Source organism: Cajanus cajan, chromosome 4 (genome assembly GCF_000230855.2).
Source record: "Cajanus cajan strain Asha chromosome 4, NIPB_CcT2T_4, whole genome shotgun sequence".
Lineage (NCBI taxonomy): Eukaryota > Viridiplantae > Streptophyta > Magnoliopsida > Fabales > Fabaceae > Cajanus > Cajanus cajan.
The window spans coordinates 70,263,635-70,282,346 of NC_138520.1; the positions used below are offsets into that span (position 1 = coordinate 70,263,635).

General features: G+C 30.1%; 2 protein-coding genes across 5 annotated transcripts; one reads left to right on the forward strand and one right to left on the reverse strand.

The window, feature by feature from the left end:
* The first annotated feature begins 1,495 nt into the window (after positions 1-1,495).
* LOC109802713 (uncharacterized) lies at positions 1,496-1,843 on the forward strand. The gene has a single exon (XM_020364124.1). It carries the CDS (start codon positions 1,496-1,498, stop codon positions 1,841-1,843), a length of 348 nt encoding a protein of 115 aa, XP_020219713.1.
* A 730-nt stretch (positions 1,844-2,573) lies between these two features.
* LOC145956946 (uncharacterized) lies at positions 2,574-9,912 on the reverse strand. Of its 4 annotated transcripts, none has more exons than XR_014433359.1 (3): positions 9,251-9,912; positions 3,925-4,034; positions 2,574-3,020 (listed from the first exon to the last, which is right to left on the reverse strand). XR_014433359.1 is itself a non-coding variant. In XM_083072954.1 (3 exons), exon 2 carries the CDS (start codon positions 7,401-7,403, stop codon positions 6,378-6,380), a length of 1,026 nt encoding a protein of 341 aa, XP_082929080.1. In that variant the 5' UTR covers positions 7,404-7,406; positions 9,224-9,909; the 3' UTR covers positions 2,628-3,020; positions 6,359-6,377. The 4 variants fall into 4 exon arrangements, 2 of the variants coding, with proteins under 2 accessions (XP_082929080.1, XP_082929079.1); XM_083072954.1 differs by lacking the exon at positions 3,925-4,034 and adding an exon at positions 6,359-7,406 and having other exon boundaries at positions 2,628-3,020; positions 9,224-9,909; XM_083072953.1 differs by lacking the exons at positions 2,574-3,020; positions 3,925-4,034 and adding an exon at positions 4,048-7,406 and having other exon boundaries at positions 9,224-9,909.
* Between the last annotated feature and the right edge of the window lie 8,800 nt (positions 9,913-18,712).

Genomic DNA, 18,712 nt, shown 5'->3' on the forward strand with positions numbered 1-18,712 from the left:
TGGCTCTAACCCCATAATGATTATCGATTTGAGATCCTTGTGGTTCCACTTGTCCCACTTATATTAACACAAACTTGTTTAAACAAAGTTGTGGAGAGCACCGAAGAATAAAGATGGATGACCAACACGTTTATCTTATTCAAAATCTATACAATGTATCCACTTTTGAATCATTAAAACTATATTCAAATTTTTTTGACATGAATATATGTGCATCAAATAGTAAAATTATATAACTTATCAGTACAAAAATGCAAACACGACTTTGGTCTTAAAATATATATTTATCTATTTCGGGTTTATTCTCTATAATTTGTATGTGGATTTTTATAATTTTAGATTTGGTCTTTATTTTAAATGGATGGTTTGTTTATGTGTTTCTATTTATTAAGAAATCAGTTACTAAAAGACCAAAACCTAAATAAGTGAAAGTATAGGTAGGAAATAGTTAACCTAACAAAAGTCTTGTTTGGATAGTTTTGTCACTAAGCAATTACAGTAGAAAATAAAAAAGATAAAATGATTTATCTTTGTTTGATAAGTTAAAATAAACTTTTGTCCAAGTTAATTTATAAATTCCCTTATTTAATTTCTTTAACGGTTACTTTTAATTTGTGAATAAATTAATTTTAATTTATGAGAAGAGTTTCATTTATTTTACCTTCTTATTTTCTTTTCATATAAATACTTATTGTGAAATTTATTCAAACACGTCTCAAGTGAAAATATAGAGTGATTCTTAAAAATAACAAATTTTAATTGAAATGTAATTGGATGGAAATAGTAAGGGTTGAAATCTTATTTAAATTTATATTATGTTATATTTTATGTCCCAAAAATAAAAGATTTTTGAATAAAAACAGTTTATTATATTTATTTGGTGACCTCAACTTGTTATAATATGTAGTGAATTCAAGTGACTTTCAAAGCCCAGGATTGAGAACCACAAATACTAAGACTAAAGCATTAAAAAAAATGAAATATCTAAAATAAGGGAAAAGTATTTGAGTATTTAACCAGTGATCTACCATTGTCATTCAACAACAAACTATTTTTCATAATAACTTTATCTTCTTTTTTAATAACTAGTTACTTTAAAAATTAATTATATCAACAATATTTTTTTTATTGAATAAAAATATAATTTTTTTAACAAGATGAACTGTGCATAAAAATTAAAATCTACCAAAATAGCTATAATATATATATATGACAACAACAATGTTTGAAATTTTTGTAATCTTTTATTATCATTAAGATAACTTTAATTGATCACAAATTATATATAGTATTTATATTTGACGACTTTTATAATAATTTTTGAAATTAAATTTCTTTAAATTCACTATGAATATCAAAATATTAATAAAAAGATAATTTGGCTTATAAAAGGTGTTAAACTCACGTAGCACATTATACAGCTAAACTCTCCACTTAGGGCAGAGTAATAGACCACAAAAACTCACTCCATATCTCACTATCTCCAATTAGAGTGATGGGTATTATGAAAGCAAGAAAGGCACCAATATTGTCAAGTTCAAAAGCCATAGCTGAAGCAGCCTCATGGTGGTGTGCATGTCTTCTTGTGTCCCTCATAATATTGCTATGCATTAGGGACACGTATGCCCTTCAAGATCAGGGCAACTACTTGATCAGAGGCAACCAGGAGGTGGTGTCCAAGCCCTGTGATGAAATATATGTGGTTGGAGAAGGAGAGACACTTCACACAATCAGTGACAAGTGTGGTGACCCCTTTATAGTGGAGAAGAACCCTCATATCCATGACCCAGATGATGTCTTCCCTGGCCTTGTTATCAAGATTACACCTTCACAACATATATAGCTAGAATTCAAAGTCATTATTCCTATACATGTATGTTTGTATATGTATGTATCTTCTTCAATATAGAAACTAGGAAAAGAATTTTCCTTATGGGCACCACACAAGTTTTTAGTGGTCAATATGGTTTGCTTGTTGTATGTACTAGCTAAACTTTTTTTTTGAATATCAATATAAATCAAACTCAATATTGAAGTTTACAAAATTTCAAACATTGATCAATCAAGTGAGCTAACATAAACTTCTTTAATATATATGTGCTGCAGTCCTTGTTGTATTTTCTTCAAAGATAAAGTTAGATATTGTATAATTATAGATTTTGTTGGTGCTACCTTTCATTAATTTTTTTTTTCATCCAATAATTTAAGTAGGCATTGAAATTTGAAAATAATTCTTTATCATGTAGATTATCGAGATGAACCTGTCTATATGCTCTGATGTTTTTTTTTTCTTTCAATAAATATACTGGGTTTATATATATATGGGTTGATGCTTTTCTATTTTTTACATTTTAAATTACATATAAAACTAATATTTTAGCATGTGTAATAAATGTTTATTACATATAATTAAAATTTATAAAAAAAAAATTATATATGTAAATAAATACTATGTTTGAATATAAAAATTATATTGAAAATTAGTATATATAAATATTTTTAAACATAAACTATATTTTAGATTTATGATAAATAATTTGTATAATAAAAAATTATTTTTATTTATTAATAATTTATTTTAAAATATTAATATTTAATTTATAAATAATTATGATAAATAAAAATTGAATTAAGTAAATACTTCAAATTAAATGGAGTGACTGTTTGCATTTTCTACATTCTTTTAGACTTTTTTTTTTCTTTTTTAATTTTTCTGAGCAAACCCTGTGACACCCTTACTACCCCAACACATATATAAAAAATTTATAATACATTTAAGAAGGTTAAATTTTCTAAGTTGGTAAAAGGGTTCACATAAAAATTCGACAATCACATTAATAGAGATATAAAACATAAAACACAAGAGTTTTACAAATTATTTTCAAAACAATATTACAGTGCCAAATACACATAAATATTTCATCCTAGAAATTCTCTGCCCCGATGTCACACTATCAGAGCATTCCCAGAATTTTAATTGTTGGCATCCTAGAAGCCACTCGTAGCTGGATCTTCTTCTCCTAAAATATCCACAGTTTATACGGTGAGAAAAGAAAATATCTATATGCAAAGTACATACAAACACATCACAATATAATCTCATAATAACTCATTATTTAATAAAATATTCATAAGCATTTATCTATATATATATATATATGTGTGTGTGTATCATAATTTATCAACCATTCATCATATTCACATCTCAATTCACAATTACATCAATCCATCACAATCCACTTGAACATTACAATTCATTCATAATCCACACAAATTTCACTATGTCAAGGTCACGCTACCCTTTTTCCAACCTAGGGTCGTGCTCACCCCTGACATAACACTGTGCCAAGGTCACGCTACCCTTTTTAGTAGCCTAGGGTCGTGCTCACCCCTGACATAACACTGTGCCAAGGTCACGCTACCCATCAGCTTAGGGTCGTGCTCACCCCTGGTCATCAGTACCATAATCACATCTCATTCACATCTCAATCACATTCCACACTTCTCATTTCATAACTCAAATTCACATCACGTACATAATTCCACATCACATACACAACAGATAAGCCCAACAAAATGAGGGTTTACACACCCTTCAAGCAATTCACATCAAGATCATCCATTCTTAACGGGTAATATAGCAATAATATTCATAAATTATAATAATCAATAAGATAATCAATTTAATATAACAGTGAAACTCATAATTATTCCAAATTCTAGTTCACAGCATTTATGATTTCTTCTTTCTTCCCAGATCATTATTCCTACAATTTGGCATATCTATAAACCTCATCACATAATTTCAATAGAACTAATGATTCTTCAAATAAAATAATTATAAAATCATAATCCTAAGAAATTCTTCCTCTACCCAATTCCCTCATGTACTCTACATATAAATAATCCCTTTTTCCCCCGTACCTGGATGAATAGTAACTTGAGCAGAACCTCCTCTTCTTTTTCCTTAAACGGTAGTCAAAATTCGGGCAGAACTTTCTCTCCTTAAATCGGGACCGGAACTAGGGTAGAACCTCCACCCCCTAAGCTCCTTCCATCAACAGCAGGAAGTAGAGAGAGAAAGAAAAGAGAGAAGGGAGAGAAGATGAGAGGTGTGTGGATTTGAGAGGGAGGAGGGGCCTTTTTATAGGCATTTTCGCGGACCTATCCGGAACGGCCGTTCCAAAAAGTGGAACGCCCGTTCTGGACCCTTCAAATCTACGCAAAATTTTCAACTGGAACGGCCCGTTCTGAAATCAGAACGGCCCGTTCCAAAACCCAGCAGAACGCCCCGTTCTCCTTCTGGAACGGCCCGTTCTGCAAGGAGAACGCCCCGTTCTCCTTTGGAGAACGGCCCGTTCTGGGCCCGTTCTGGACGTCCCAAAAATACACAATTTTATCATTTGGAACGGCCCGTTCCACATTTGGAACGGCCCGTTCCAGAAACCAAAAATACCCCAAAAACTTTAACAAAATTACGAGAATGCCATTTATAATAAGTTTACAAAAATACCCTCATTCCTTTATTAAAATTACGAAAATACCATTACTAATTACGAAAATGCCATTAATACAAAAACACTCTTTATAAAAAATTGGGGTGTTACAATTCTCCCCTCCTTTTAGAAATTTCGTCCTCGAAATTTTGCAATGGTAAATTCTTCGCTTCTTACTTCTAATTCTTATGCAACCTCACTACCTACAACTCTATTCATTTTACCAAGGAAATCTAAGGGTAAGACAAGTAAATTTTAAGGAATCTAAATCAATCTCTTAAATGTCTCAAACAAACCTATAATTAAGGTCTATCCATTCACCATCTTACTTCCAAAATGAGACGTCTAATTGCTACAAAATTTGTAAAGATTTCTTGTATATTAAACACGAGTATATGATTTCTTTTCTCTTCACCTTAGGTCACTACACTTCCGCTGCGCAACTCTGATACATCTTAGTAGTTCGTAAATATATTTCAAGAACACTCGTATGTCTTTACTCTAAAATCATCTTTCTTAATTCAAGGTTACTAAACACCCAAATTGGTTCTTGCTCCTCAAAACAACATTGATTTCTACTCAAAAATGGTTATCTATACTTCTACCAATCTTCTCCACTTGGTTCTAAGAAAAGACCTGACTCCTAAGCTTCCCTAATCTCATCCATTAATTCACTAGTTACTTTCAGCATAATCCATTCAATGCTTCTAAGGGTAATCTCACTCATCTAGCATAAGTCTCTAAATTCTTCGATCAAATCCAACCCTTAAATCATCAAAATGATATATCAGAGGTCATCATAATCGAGGTATCTGCTACAATATTGGTTTTACTTCTATGGTTATCTCTAAAGATCAAGTACCTAAGTGTAAGTTCACTAGGTATACGTATCAGATCACTAATTTCACCACTCCATCTACACCCAAGTCAAATTCTTATCCATCACCTTATCCTATAATCTCATATCTTGTTATCAAATGAATCAACTAATTATGCTTCTCCAATTTCTTTCAACGATCCACTTAGTATTCGAGTCATACCTAGTTTTACACTATTAAGAGTAATCTCATAAGTCAAACTTAAATCCCTAATTTGAATCTCTAATCATAAATATAAAGATTTCCTACTCAAAATATCGGTTACCACAATGACTTTTCTCAAATAACAACTAAATTTGAAATATTAGTCCTCTTAGAAGTTTAAACTTAACTTAACTCTTTTAGTCAACAAATAATTAAAGCCCTATCGATCAATAAATACCTCACGCTTAGAATTATATAGGCAATGTCTCTAAATATTACACCTGTAAACTTAAGTCATAAGGTAATCTCCATGATGAGTTTTTAATTGTCTAGAATCACAAGCCACTATCTTTCCTTCTTGCATCAACACTCCACTCAAACCTATTTTAGAAGCATTACAATAAACCACAAAAGTCAAGCAATACTAAAACAGGTGTACTAGTCAACTTTTCCTCAAGGGCCCGGTAAACTATCCTTGCAATTACTATCCTATACAAACACAACTCCTTTCCTAGCCAAACTTGTCAAGGGTAATGTTAACTTGGAAAATCCCTCTATGAACTTTCTACAGTATCCAGCCAATCCAAGGAAGCTCCTAATCTCACTAGCTGACTTAGAGGTAAACAAATTTAGTCAACTATGAATTCTCTATCATCAATAGTCAAGGGACACTTTGGACAGATATCAGAAGTGATCACTGAACCACTAGTGGGTGTCTCTACTAGTAGTTCAAAAGACAAGGAAAAAAAATAGGTAATTTAGACATACACGTGATATAAAAGAGTGAGTCGCACCAGTCATATAAAACAATTAGAGGGGTTCCATTGATGAAACACATACCCTGGATGAAATCTTTGGATTAAGTAGCTTCAACACCACTCAAGGCAAATACTCTTCCTGTGGCTCTAGGCTTGCTAGCGCTCCCTTCAACCTCTGTTGTTTCTTTCTTATTCTTGGGGCACTCCCGAGCTTTGTGTCCCTTCTCGTAACAGTTGTAACATGTTATCACTCTTGGTACCCAACACTCATATGCCTTATGACCTGGCTTTCCACAGTTGAAGCAATTATCGCGTGGAACAGAACCCTCACTCCCCCCTTTTGATGTTTGTCCAACCATTGGAGATTGACTCTTTCGTTGCATCGAATCTTGATTATTCACCTTAGAACTTGAATTCCCAGTAGACTTGGTGTAAGGTTTACTTTTACCTAAAGCACTAGAATTTGTGGTACGCATAGGACCTCCAGCTCCCTTGTAATAGTCAGCACGCGCACGATTGTCACGGTCATAAATTCTACTCTTGTTGACAAGAGTCGGGTAGTGATAAATTTCTTGATAATTGATTGCTGTTTTTATCTCAGGGCGAAGGCCATTCACGAACTTAATACACTTAGCCCTTTCGCCATCCTCACCATGGTAATGAGTACAGTAGCGAACCAAGGCATCAAATTTTGCAGCATACTCTGCCACTGTGTCATTCCCTTGCTTTAGTTCAAGAAATTCAACTTCCTTCTGGCTTCTTACATCATCCGGGAAATACTTCTCAAGAAAAACCCTCTTGAAGTTGTCCCAATTCAATTGCATTTCTGCATCAATCATCCTTTGAAGTGCTCCTTCCCACCAAAAATGGGCATCAGCAGTCAACATGAAGGTAGCCAACCTCACTTTCTGAGTGAAAGGACACTCCATGGCATTGAAAATCTTTTCGATTTCCATTAGCCAATTCATCGTAACATCTGGGTCATATCCTCCTTGGAAAGTAGGTGGATTATTTCGTTGAAATCGCTCTAACCAATTAGGAGCGATTTCAGTCCTATGGTTGTTACTTACAGCTTGTGCTAATGCTTGAAGAGCATCAGCAATTGCACGATCATTCCTACCAGCCATAATCTAAGAAAATAGTACACAATCAAATAAACAACAGACATAAGGAATTATCATACTAGCATTAGTGTACTAACATTTCACAAAATACCTTAACCATTCCAAACTCATTTTTTTTTTTTTTTTTCCACCTTAAACTCATATTAAAGCTTTCCAAAACAGCTCACAAAGGACTTAGAATAAAATTTACATACTACCTAAACCATAAAGTTAACATGCAAGCACCAATACTCAAGGAACATTCCAATCTCTCATCAAAATATCAAAATTCCAATTCTCAAATACAATCACCTTTGATTCAATTGCTTACTACTATATATTCCTAAATTCCATTAACCGTAAACTCTTAAATCATCCAAATTTAAGGTCTTTTTACGTAAAAAAAAAGTATCAAACAAATAAGAAATTATGAAAAGATCAATAAAAAATAGCATCACCAAATTATATCATGTCTATCAGACAAATCTTGAGAATACAATGCACACAAATAAATAAATAAGAACATAATTAATCATCTTATTAGCACATCAATCAACTCATCACATTATTAATCTACCAAACAAGCATAGTAGACTCATTACTCACGGCCGATTGGATCGGCCTGCTCTGATACCACTAAATGTGACACCCTTACTACCCCAACACATATATAAAAAATTTATAATACATTTAAGAAGGTTAAATTTTCTAAGTTGGTAAAAGGGTTCACATAAAAATTCGACAATCACATTAATAGAGATATAAAACATAAAACACAAGAGTTTTACAAATTATTTTCAAAACAATATTACAGTGCCAAATACACATAAATATTTCATCCTAGAAATCCTCTGCCCCGATGTCACACTATCAGAGCATTCCCAGAATTTTAATTGTTGGCATCCTAGAAGCCACTCGTAGCTGGATCTTCTTCTCCTAAAATATCCACAGTTTATACGGTGAGAAAAGAAAATATCTATATGCAAAGTACATACAAACACATCACAATATAATCTCATAATAACTCATTATTTAATAAAATATTCATAAGCATTTATCTATATATATATATATATATATGTGTGTGTGTATCATAATTTATCAACCATTCATCATATTCACATCTCAATTCACAATTACATCAATCCATCACAATCCACTTGAACATTACAATTCATTCATAATCCACACAAATTTCACTATGTCAAGGTCACGCTACCCTTTTTCCAACCTAGGGTCGTGCTCACCCCTGACATAACACTGTGCCAAGGTCACGCTACCCTTTTTAGTAGCCTAGGGTCGTGCTCACCCCTGACATAACACTGTGCCAAGGTCACGCTACCCATCAGCTTAGGGTCGTGCTCACCCCTGGTCATCAGTACCATAATCACATCTCATTCACATCTCAATCACATTCCACACTTCTCATTTCATAACTCAAATTCACATCACGTACATAATTCCACATCACATACACAACAGATAAGCCCAACAAAATGAGGGTTTACACACCCTTCAAGCAATTCACATCAAGATCATCCATTCTTAACGGGTAATATAGCAATAATATTCATAAATTATAATAATCAATAAGATAATCAATTTAATATAACAGTGAAACTCATAATTATTCCAAATTCTAGTTCACAGCATTTATGATTTCTTCTTTCTTCCCAGATCATTATTCCTACAATTTGGCATATCTATAAACCTCATCACATAATTTCAATAGAACTAATGATTCTTCAAATAAAATAATTATAAAATCATAATCCTAAGAAATTCTTCCTCTACCCAATTCCCTCATGTACTCTACATATAAATAATCCCCTTTTCCCCCGTACCTGGATGAATAGTAACTTGAGCAGAACCTCCTCTTCTTTTTCCTTAAACGGTAGTCAAAATTCGGGCAGAACTTTCTCTCCTTAAATCGGGACCGGAACTAGGGTAGAACCTCCACCCCCTAAGCTCCTTCCATCAACAGCAGGAAGTAGAGAGAGAAAGAAAAGAGAGAAGGGAGAGAAGATGAGAGGTGTGTGGATTTGAGAGGGAGGAGGGGCCTTTTTATAGGCATTTTCGCGGACCTATCCGGAACGGCCGTTCCAAAAAGTGGAACGCCCGTTCTGGACCCTTCAAATCTACGCAAAATTTTCAACTGGAACGGCCCGTTCTGAAATCAGAACGGCCCGTTCCAAAACCCAGCAGAACGCCCCGTTCTCCTTCTGGAACGGCCCGTTCTGCAAGGAGAACGCCCCGTTCTCCTTCTGGAACGGCCCGTTCTGCAAGGAGAACGCCCCGTTCTCCTTTGGAGAACGGCCCGTTCTGGGCCCGTTCTGGACGTCCCAAAAATACACAATTTTATCATTTGGAACGGCCCGTTCCACATTTGGAACGGCCCGTTCCAGAAACCAAAAATACCCCAAAAACTTTAACAAAATTACGAGAATGCCATTTATAATAAGTTTACAAAAATACCCTCATTCCTTTATTAAAATTACGAAAATACCATTACTAATTACGAAAATGCCATTAATACAAAAATACTCTTTATAAAAAATTGGGGTGTTACAAACCCTCCTCTTTTTTTTTGTCAGATTTATTTCCTACAATACTCTTGTACATGCAGTATTATTATTTTGAAAATATATAAAAACTTTGAGAAGAGATCTTCTCCAATGAAAGAAAAAACTTTGAAATGATCAATTGATGATCTCACCGTTTTTTTTTTTTAATAATAGGAATATCTTGTGTAATAATTATTAAAAAATATCCATTTAATTTTTTAATGTATTATTAGAAATTAAATAATGAAAGTATTAAAAAAAATTCTTCTAGAAGCTCTCCAAATTTTCTTACTTTGAAAAACTAAAATTTGGAATTCTTTAATTTTTACATTTGTGGATGGTGCTGTCAATTAGGAGGCTCTTAATATTGCTGTGCTCAAAAGTTTAAATTCGGGTAAAATATGTTTTCGGTCATTCGAAATATTTCAAAATGTTAATTTCAATCCATATACAAAATTAATATATTTTTTAGTCTCAATATTTTTTAAAAAAAAAGTGATGCGAATATATATATATATATATATATATATATATATATATATTTAAAATGATGCGATTTTAATCCTTTGACAAAGATTAAAAAACGTGTCTTTGAATAAATGTATGAACTAAAAAATATATTAAATTTTTATAGAAACTGAAATTATTTATAAAAAAGAAAAACTTTATCGCATTCTGGAGACTAATTTGAAAAAAGTGTTGAAATGTAATACTTTTCTTGAAACTAGAAGGGGGTGAGTGATAGATAACAAGAATTGCAGTTCATGGGACAATAGTTTTCTTCCATTGGTTGGAATGGGAGCATAATGCATGTGTCTATAAATCTATTAAGCAATTACTATGAACTTGAATCTTCTATGGGGGAAAAAAATCAGATTAAGAAGAACAATCCATGCAAGAGCCAACAAGGAGAATCCGAGGATGAAAACAGGCCATTGTTGCTATGAGAATCACTGCAGGCAAGGGAGCTTGAGTGACTCAAAAAAAAAAACATTACAAAAAATATGAAAGGGATCTATTAGTAAGAATGGGGAGTGCTAATAGCAATTGATAAATACACATTGAAGTTTATACATAATAGATGTCCAAATGAAGCCCAAAGTGGAATTTTATTTGTATGTATGATATTGATCGATGCCAAAAGTTTGGATTTTCAATTCCAAAATTAGGCTTTTGAAGGAAAAAGGTATAGTTAAGAAGCCGGGTTTCTTTGTCAAATTACAATACTTGAAGAAATACTCTCCTTATATTTTGTAATAATACAATCTTTTCAACATATTTTATTTTATTGTTTGAGATTCACCGGAATATACAAGATTTTTTTTTATAAAGATAAGAAAAATTACAAGATAATTGCAATGAAAATTGAATCTAAGTTCTCATATTTTTAACTACTATCATAATATCTCCTCACCTAACTACTAAGCTAATCCCAGTAATTCTAAATATACGAGATTTAATGAGTTTTTTTTTTTTTTTTTAATTTTTTAATTTTTAATAAATTTTAATCCGTAAAAATTAGTGTAAAAAAAGGTTTTAAAATGTGCTGCTAACACTATTTTTCTGAGTCTTATTTTTAGAATGTCTTTTTTTTTTTGTGTAGACTACAACTTTTATCATAAACAATAATGTTTCAATAACATAAGATTGCTATGGACATTAAAATTTTCCATCTAAATATTTAATACAAACTGCATACTTAAAATTTGATCTCAAAACTACTGATTAAGTTAAAACATTAACCATTGATTTTGTGTGCTAAACGTGATGTGAAGAGGCAAAGGGTTTTAATTTTAATTTGACCCTTAGGGAGCAGCAATCTCAAAATCGTGGCCTTACTACTATTGACATGAAAAGACTGAAAGTGTCATGGACCCTTACATGCATATATATTGTGAGTATACTGAAAGTCTCATCCCCAAAAAAGTTGTGGCATGGGATCCTCTACAATAAAATTGTCTTTTTGCTTTCATGATATAATTACCTTATTGAAGATGGATAAAGTTCAACCATGTCCCTTCCATATCACTAACTAGGGTTTCAAAACTGTTGAGCTCTCGCATGCAGTGTAGTGTGTCCCTACCGTGGGTGTGTCGACCCAGGGACTATAAGGAGGTATATGAGTTGCTAGAGGGAATTACAAATAAAGTTTGTCAAAAAGAAGAAAACCCAAAGTGCCTGGCTATATAAAGCAAAAAGAAAATTTTTATTTAAAACTTTATGTTTTTAATCATTTGTATCATAATTGTGTAATTTTAATTTTTTAAATTTTACTTATATGATTTTAATATTTTAAGTTTTTTGTACATGAATGAAAATTATAATATGTATAACTTAAGTAGGTTAATTGTATAATTTTAAAATTATATATATATATATTAAAATTACTTAATTAAAACTTGGAGGTTAAAATTACACAATTGTAAGATAAAAAATACAATCCAGCCAAAAGTTTAATTTTATATATATAATTCCTTGTTGGGGACAAAAAAAAATCTCATTCTTTTATAAATAAGGATGAGAGAATAAAAATAAGACAACACTATTAATTAATAAATAGAAAAATCACAAAATTTATTTAGTATAGCCCAACATCTTATGTTTATATTTACGAGGTTGATGTTTATTGACAAAATTTGAAAATCTTCAACACAATTTTTTTTTTGACAAAATTTGACAAATTCTCTTTCATATGTTTTTATGACGAAACTTGATACATTCTCATTCATAAGTTTTCTATTAAAACTTTGTAAACACTTTTTCTCAAATTTCTTTGGTGAAAGTTAAAAAATCCTCATTGACTCTCTATCATTTAGGAGGTAGTGACACCGTTTTATAAGTTAGGTGATTCTTCCTATTTCAAGAACTTTTATTTATTAACATAACATCCTAACATTAAAAGAGAAAATAAATTCCTAAAATAAATACAATGTATTTTAATTCTAAATAATACCCTAAAGCAAGAATAATATGTTTTAAAATCTAAATAACATCTTAATAATTTGAATTTAGAATTTTGAATTATTTTTCTAACAATTGTTTTCTCAATTAAAATTTTCAAACTCCATCTTCTTGTCATCATGAATACTTATTATAATTATCTTCAATCATACTTTTACTTTACAACATTGTATGTCAAGTTCCAATATCAAGTGACAAGTTATCAGGTTAGATGAACCATGAGCTCTAATATCATTGTTAAAAACAAAAAAAAACTAAACTCTTTCTTTTATGTATAAGGATGAAAAAACACAAACAAGTCAATGCAATAAAAAATCACAAAAAATTATTTAACATAGTTTGACACCTTATGCCTACATTTACTAGATGTTTATTATATCTCAAAATGTATTACACGTGTTTATGAAAATCCTCCCTTCAAATTATATGAATTGAAATTTGAAAATCTTCTTCACAATTTTTGTGACAGACAAAACCTGAAAATTTTCAATACAAATTTTATGACAAAACTTAGTAAACCTTCTTCTTTTAGATTTTTTTTTGGGTGAAACTAGGTAAACCCTACCCCTTTCATTTAGGACAAAAACTCCCTCTACAAGTCAAATAATTCTTCCTAAATCAAAAAATTTTATTTATTTACCTAATATCCTAACCTTAAAAATGGAAAAAAAATTCATAAAATAAATAGAATATACTTTAATTCTAAATAATATTCTAAAAAAATAATAATATTTTAAAAATTTAAATAATATCTTTAGGATTTGAATTTAAAAATTTGCATTATTTTCCTAATACTTAATTCTTATTTTTTTAATTATATTTATATGTTTATTCATTAAAATTTTATACCAAATTAGTTTATTAGTCTCTGTAATCTTTCCAAGTTTTTAATTAGATCCTGTAGCTAAAAACATACATCCTTATAGTTTAAAAATCTTACAATTAAATTTTTAAATAATTAACATCGTTAAAACTTTGTTAATTTATGGTGACGTGATATGTTAATTAAATATTGTAATTAAGTTCTATACTAATTTGAATAACCATTTTGGGCATGGATTACATAGTTCAAAATAGATGCAAAACTAATTTTATCAACTTTTTAAAACAAATAATAAGATATACTTAATTTTTTTTATTATTGAAATACCAATATAAATATCTTTATACATTACTTTGTCTTACTAATTAAATTAAATATATTGTGACCAATAAAATATAATATCATAATAAATTTATTACTTGATAAATCATTAATAAATAAGTTGTCAAAAGACTATGAATTTTTTTATACCTCAGATATTTGTAGGACCTAAGAGCACCTCTAATGGGGTTACTTATAAGCAACCCCACTTGCCACATCAGCCTAAAAAGAAGTAAGTGAGTTGCTTAAAATTTATCAAAGTTGTTTATATAAGCACCAATTCTTAAGAAAAAAGGAAAAAGTGAGGCTAATGTGGCAAGTGGGATTGCTTATAAGCAACCCCACTGGAGATGGCCTAAGAGTAACTCTAATGAGAGTTGCTTGTCTCATGAAGCAACTCAAGTCCCGGTTTCTTGTCATTGTAGGACTCTGATGTGGTAACATGAGTTGCTTGAAGAAGAGAGAGAGTTGTTTCCTCAAGCAACCGTTCCTTACTAGGTTTTAAACAAATCTTATTGAACATATTTAGGAACGTTTCGGAAATAATAATGATGAAAATTAATTTCGCATAATGTTTATGTATTTACTATTACTTTATTTTATTTTTAATATTTACTTATTGTGTATTTTTTTCTCGTAATTTATTTTCTTTCATTGTAGTGCAATTATCCTTTTTAATAAAAATTTAAATTTGGTTCATAAATAATTAGAAAAAAATTCTAAAAGTTGAATTTCTTAAAATTTTTTATTATTGGAGTAAATCTATATTTGAGTTGCTTAATACTGACATGACACACTAGAAATTACTTTTTTCATTTTTCAATGCATGAAACAACTCAAATGAGTTGCTTCCATTGAAATTAAATGCCCTAAGACAATTGTTTCATTGAGCTTGTACTTGTGTGGGCCTTCCCTTGGGTGAAATACTCGTCCCTGTTGTTTCCATCCATTTTCATTCATTCAATCAATAAAATTTCCTATTCATTAAAAAATAATTAGTTTATAAATATTTTTTGAGATTTTTTTGCGAATAACTCCAAATAAATACCAACTTGATTATAAGTTTCTTAATTAACACTACTTTGAGCCTCTAGAATTGATCTAGTTGAAGTATTAAAATAATATACAAAATATCTTAAACTTGAATTTTGTTGCTATCATTGCAATATTATTATTTTCTATTGGTGAAAAATTTAACACCAACTTGGTCAATTTTTTATCCATCATTAGTGCAAATTAACCTGTTTAGTTTTCTTCATTACTCCTAAAAGTGCAACCCAATTGCATTGTAAAAGTAGGGTTAATTATATGTATGTGTAAAATATGCCGAATTCCAACATCTTCACTCTTGACAATCCTTATCATTAGCTAACTCACAATTAGCATGTTGAAGTTTAATTAATGGCTAAAGATTACAAAAACTATAGCTAAAGATTTGTTTCAGTGCGTAACACTATTAACTAATAGTATATGATTCTAGACACTAAAATAGTATCCGACCTACTCACAAAATCTTAGCCTAACACTTGTATCTAAAAAAGAAAGCCCCCACTAACGTAAACTAGAGTAGAGACTATTAGCCAAGGTCCATTAATTATTATCTTGTAAATGAAAAAGATTAGTAGTACCACAACTTTTAGATGAAAAGTTTACGAATTGATTGTGACTGTCGGATCATATTGTATTTTTATTTGTCTTGAAATAAACTAATCTAACTACTCTCATGATTTTGTATTAATTTGTCATGTTTTGCCGAACCAAGTAAATATCTATAACAAAATTTAGTATTATTGACAATTATTTAATGATAATAAATTAATTATCTCTATTTTATTATTTAATATAAATATTAATGATTATTATATAATGGTTACTAAAAATGTATTTACATTACATCAAAATTTATTATTAGCGACAATTATTTGTTAGAAAAAACTTTAGTCCCACATCGACTAGAAATAAAATAATTAAAGAGTATATAAATGAATGATAACTCTCACCTCAAGTATATTTTATAAGGTTGAGTTTGACCTATAACTACTATTTTAAGTTGGTATTTAGGAGATAAGATAATTAAAAAAATTAAAGAATATACACTTAAAAGATAACCTTCATCTTCTAAGTCCCACATCAATTAGAAATAAGGTATTAAAGAGTATTTGTGCTCATCTTACAAGTCCTACATCGACTAGAAATAAGATAATTAAAAAGTATTATAAATGTTTTAGCGACCCTGCATACAATGGCTAATGTGTGAAATGCTGGTAAAAGATTTTGTAGTAATTTTTATTATCACTAAAAGTCATATTAAATGCCACTAAAAGTCTATTTTATTGTAGTATCACTTCTCTTTTACGAGTACAATTGTTTTGCAACTTGATAGTTCGAACCTATTGTATTGAAATCCTTTTTAAAAGTCTATTTTAAAATTTAATATAAAACATGAGTTATTGAATGAAGTGAGTCTAGATAGACTTCTGCCCGCAAAGTTAGGCCCATACTTTTCCACCTTTATATATCTTGCTGATTATAGGTCCTTAGGTTCAATAGGTGACATTGATGTTAGAAAAGTCACAATTTGCAAAACCAAAGTATTGAGTCTTTCGTATTCTCACTTATTATAGGAAAGAAAACAAATAAAAAATAAAATAAAATCAACTATACCAGATATCATTATGTGAACTCAGACCATTTATATTAGAATAAATTACATTAAGAGATTTTGAAGTTCTACAAAATTGTATTAATAACTTTTTGTATTTTTTTATTTTTATTTTTATTTTATATTTTATTAACACTTCTTATACATTACTTTAATTCTCCTAAATTATTTAAAAATATTATATTATATATGACTTTTATAAAGAAAGTTTCTCTAAATCTTTTATAAAAAGAAATATTAGTATAATTTTGTAGAACTTTAAGGGTTTTAGTGTAATTTTTTCTTTACATTAATACTTTTTATGTGCCTCCACTTGGGGTTTGTCACTTACTTTCTGGCAAATTTCCATTCACGAATAACTTCTAGACAACACAAAAGCTAGCACGCTCTTATCCATGTCTTAGTGACCCACATTTATAGTTTAAAGAATACTTAAAACAAAGAATTTGTGGGAAAAAGGGAGACCATGTATATTATTCATCATTGATAATTTGATATGAATAGAAGAAGGATATTCTCTGTAGACCATACAAGTTATGGATTTAAAAAAGGTAGAGGGCACGTGAAATTGACATAAAAGGTAGGGACACCCGGCATCTGCCACGAAAACGACTTAAGGACTTTAACAAAGATTTTGTTTTGTGATCAAGGTTTGGTGTTTCAAAGGATAAAAAGGAATGGAGAGAGATTTTAATTGAGGGATGAGATGGGAGAAGGATGGGGTTGGAAATTTTGTTTGGGTGAGAAAGAAGAGAAGTAACTCTTTCTTTAGTTGGTTCAAAAGAAGAAAGATTTTAAAATTAATTTACTTTTGTATCTTTATTTTATAATTTTTAAATTTAATTACATAAATAAGAATATTTAAGATATTATATTATAAAAGTTATAAAATTCATTCTATTATCTTCAAATCCTTCCAATATTAGAGAGGAAAGGGCGGGTGTTAAAATTGGGTTAGGAAGAATTTTGTCTGTTTTTCTCTTAAAAATGGAATCAAACAATTTTTTTTTTAAAAAAAATTCCTCCCTTTTCCTTCATCTTCACCTCGCTCCAACAATAATGTCCTCCACTCTCCTCCATTCCCCCTCCAATACTAATTTGTTTGTTTTAAAAATTAGGTAGGTTGGACTTTAACTTGTGGTCGGCTCGTTGGTTTGTCAAAATTTGGTGGTTAGACATCTTAACTTGTTTTATCCAACCTATTAGTCTATCGGGTCAAATGGGGGGTTGACCGACCAACCCGCCTAATTAATATTATTATTATTATTGTTGTTGTTGTTGTTGTTGTTGTTATTTTATAATTTTAATGTTAAGTTTAAATAAGTCATATGAGATTCATTATGTGAGTAATTTGTGACTTATTATGTAATAAATATATTATGTATTTGATTTTTTTATTATATGCAATTTGAGATTTTTTATGTAACAAATTTGTTGGAAGAGTTATTATTATTATTATTATTATAATTACATGCTCATTTTATTATGTAGCAAATTTGATATTTGTTGTGCACTAAATCAAATCAAATCTGTTGTAATTTGAATTTTATTATTTAAGTATACTAATTTATGTGGGTCCTTTAGATGTTTTTTTGACACCATGTGGATCTTTTAGATATTGTGAAAAAAAACATTTTTGAAGAAGTATTCAACATATATATGCAAATGTATTTTTCTTTTATATATATATATATATATTTTGATAAGATGGTTTGCTAGAGTACCAAGCCACCCTTAGGTGGGGTGGAAAAGAGCATCCAACCTATTTTTTCTTGGTGGGCTAGCCTGGCCCCACCCATTTTTGGCAGACAAACGATAAGGTGAGACCTTAATGGGTCAGGTAGGCCCATTTTGTCATCCTTATAGGAAATATATAACTTAGAAAGTATACAAACACATTAGCTCATTAGTGTTCTATATTAAGGATGTATTTAGGTATATTTTTTTATAAGTATTTTTAGGAGAGAAAAATTAAAAAGAAAAATTAAAATAAAAATAATTT

What these genes read in the sequence shown, in the direction of transcription:
- LOC109802713 (XM_020364124.1), top strand. Translation starts at nt 1,496, where the DNA reads ATGGGTATTATGAAAGCAAGAAAGGCACCAATATTGTCAAGTTCAAAA.
- LOC145956946 (XM_083072954.1), bottom strand. Translation starts at nt 7,403, where the DNA reads ATGGCTGGTAGGAATGATCGTGCAATTGCTGATGCTCTTCAAGCATTA.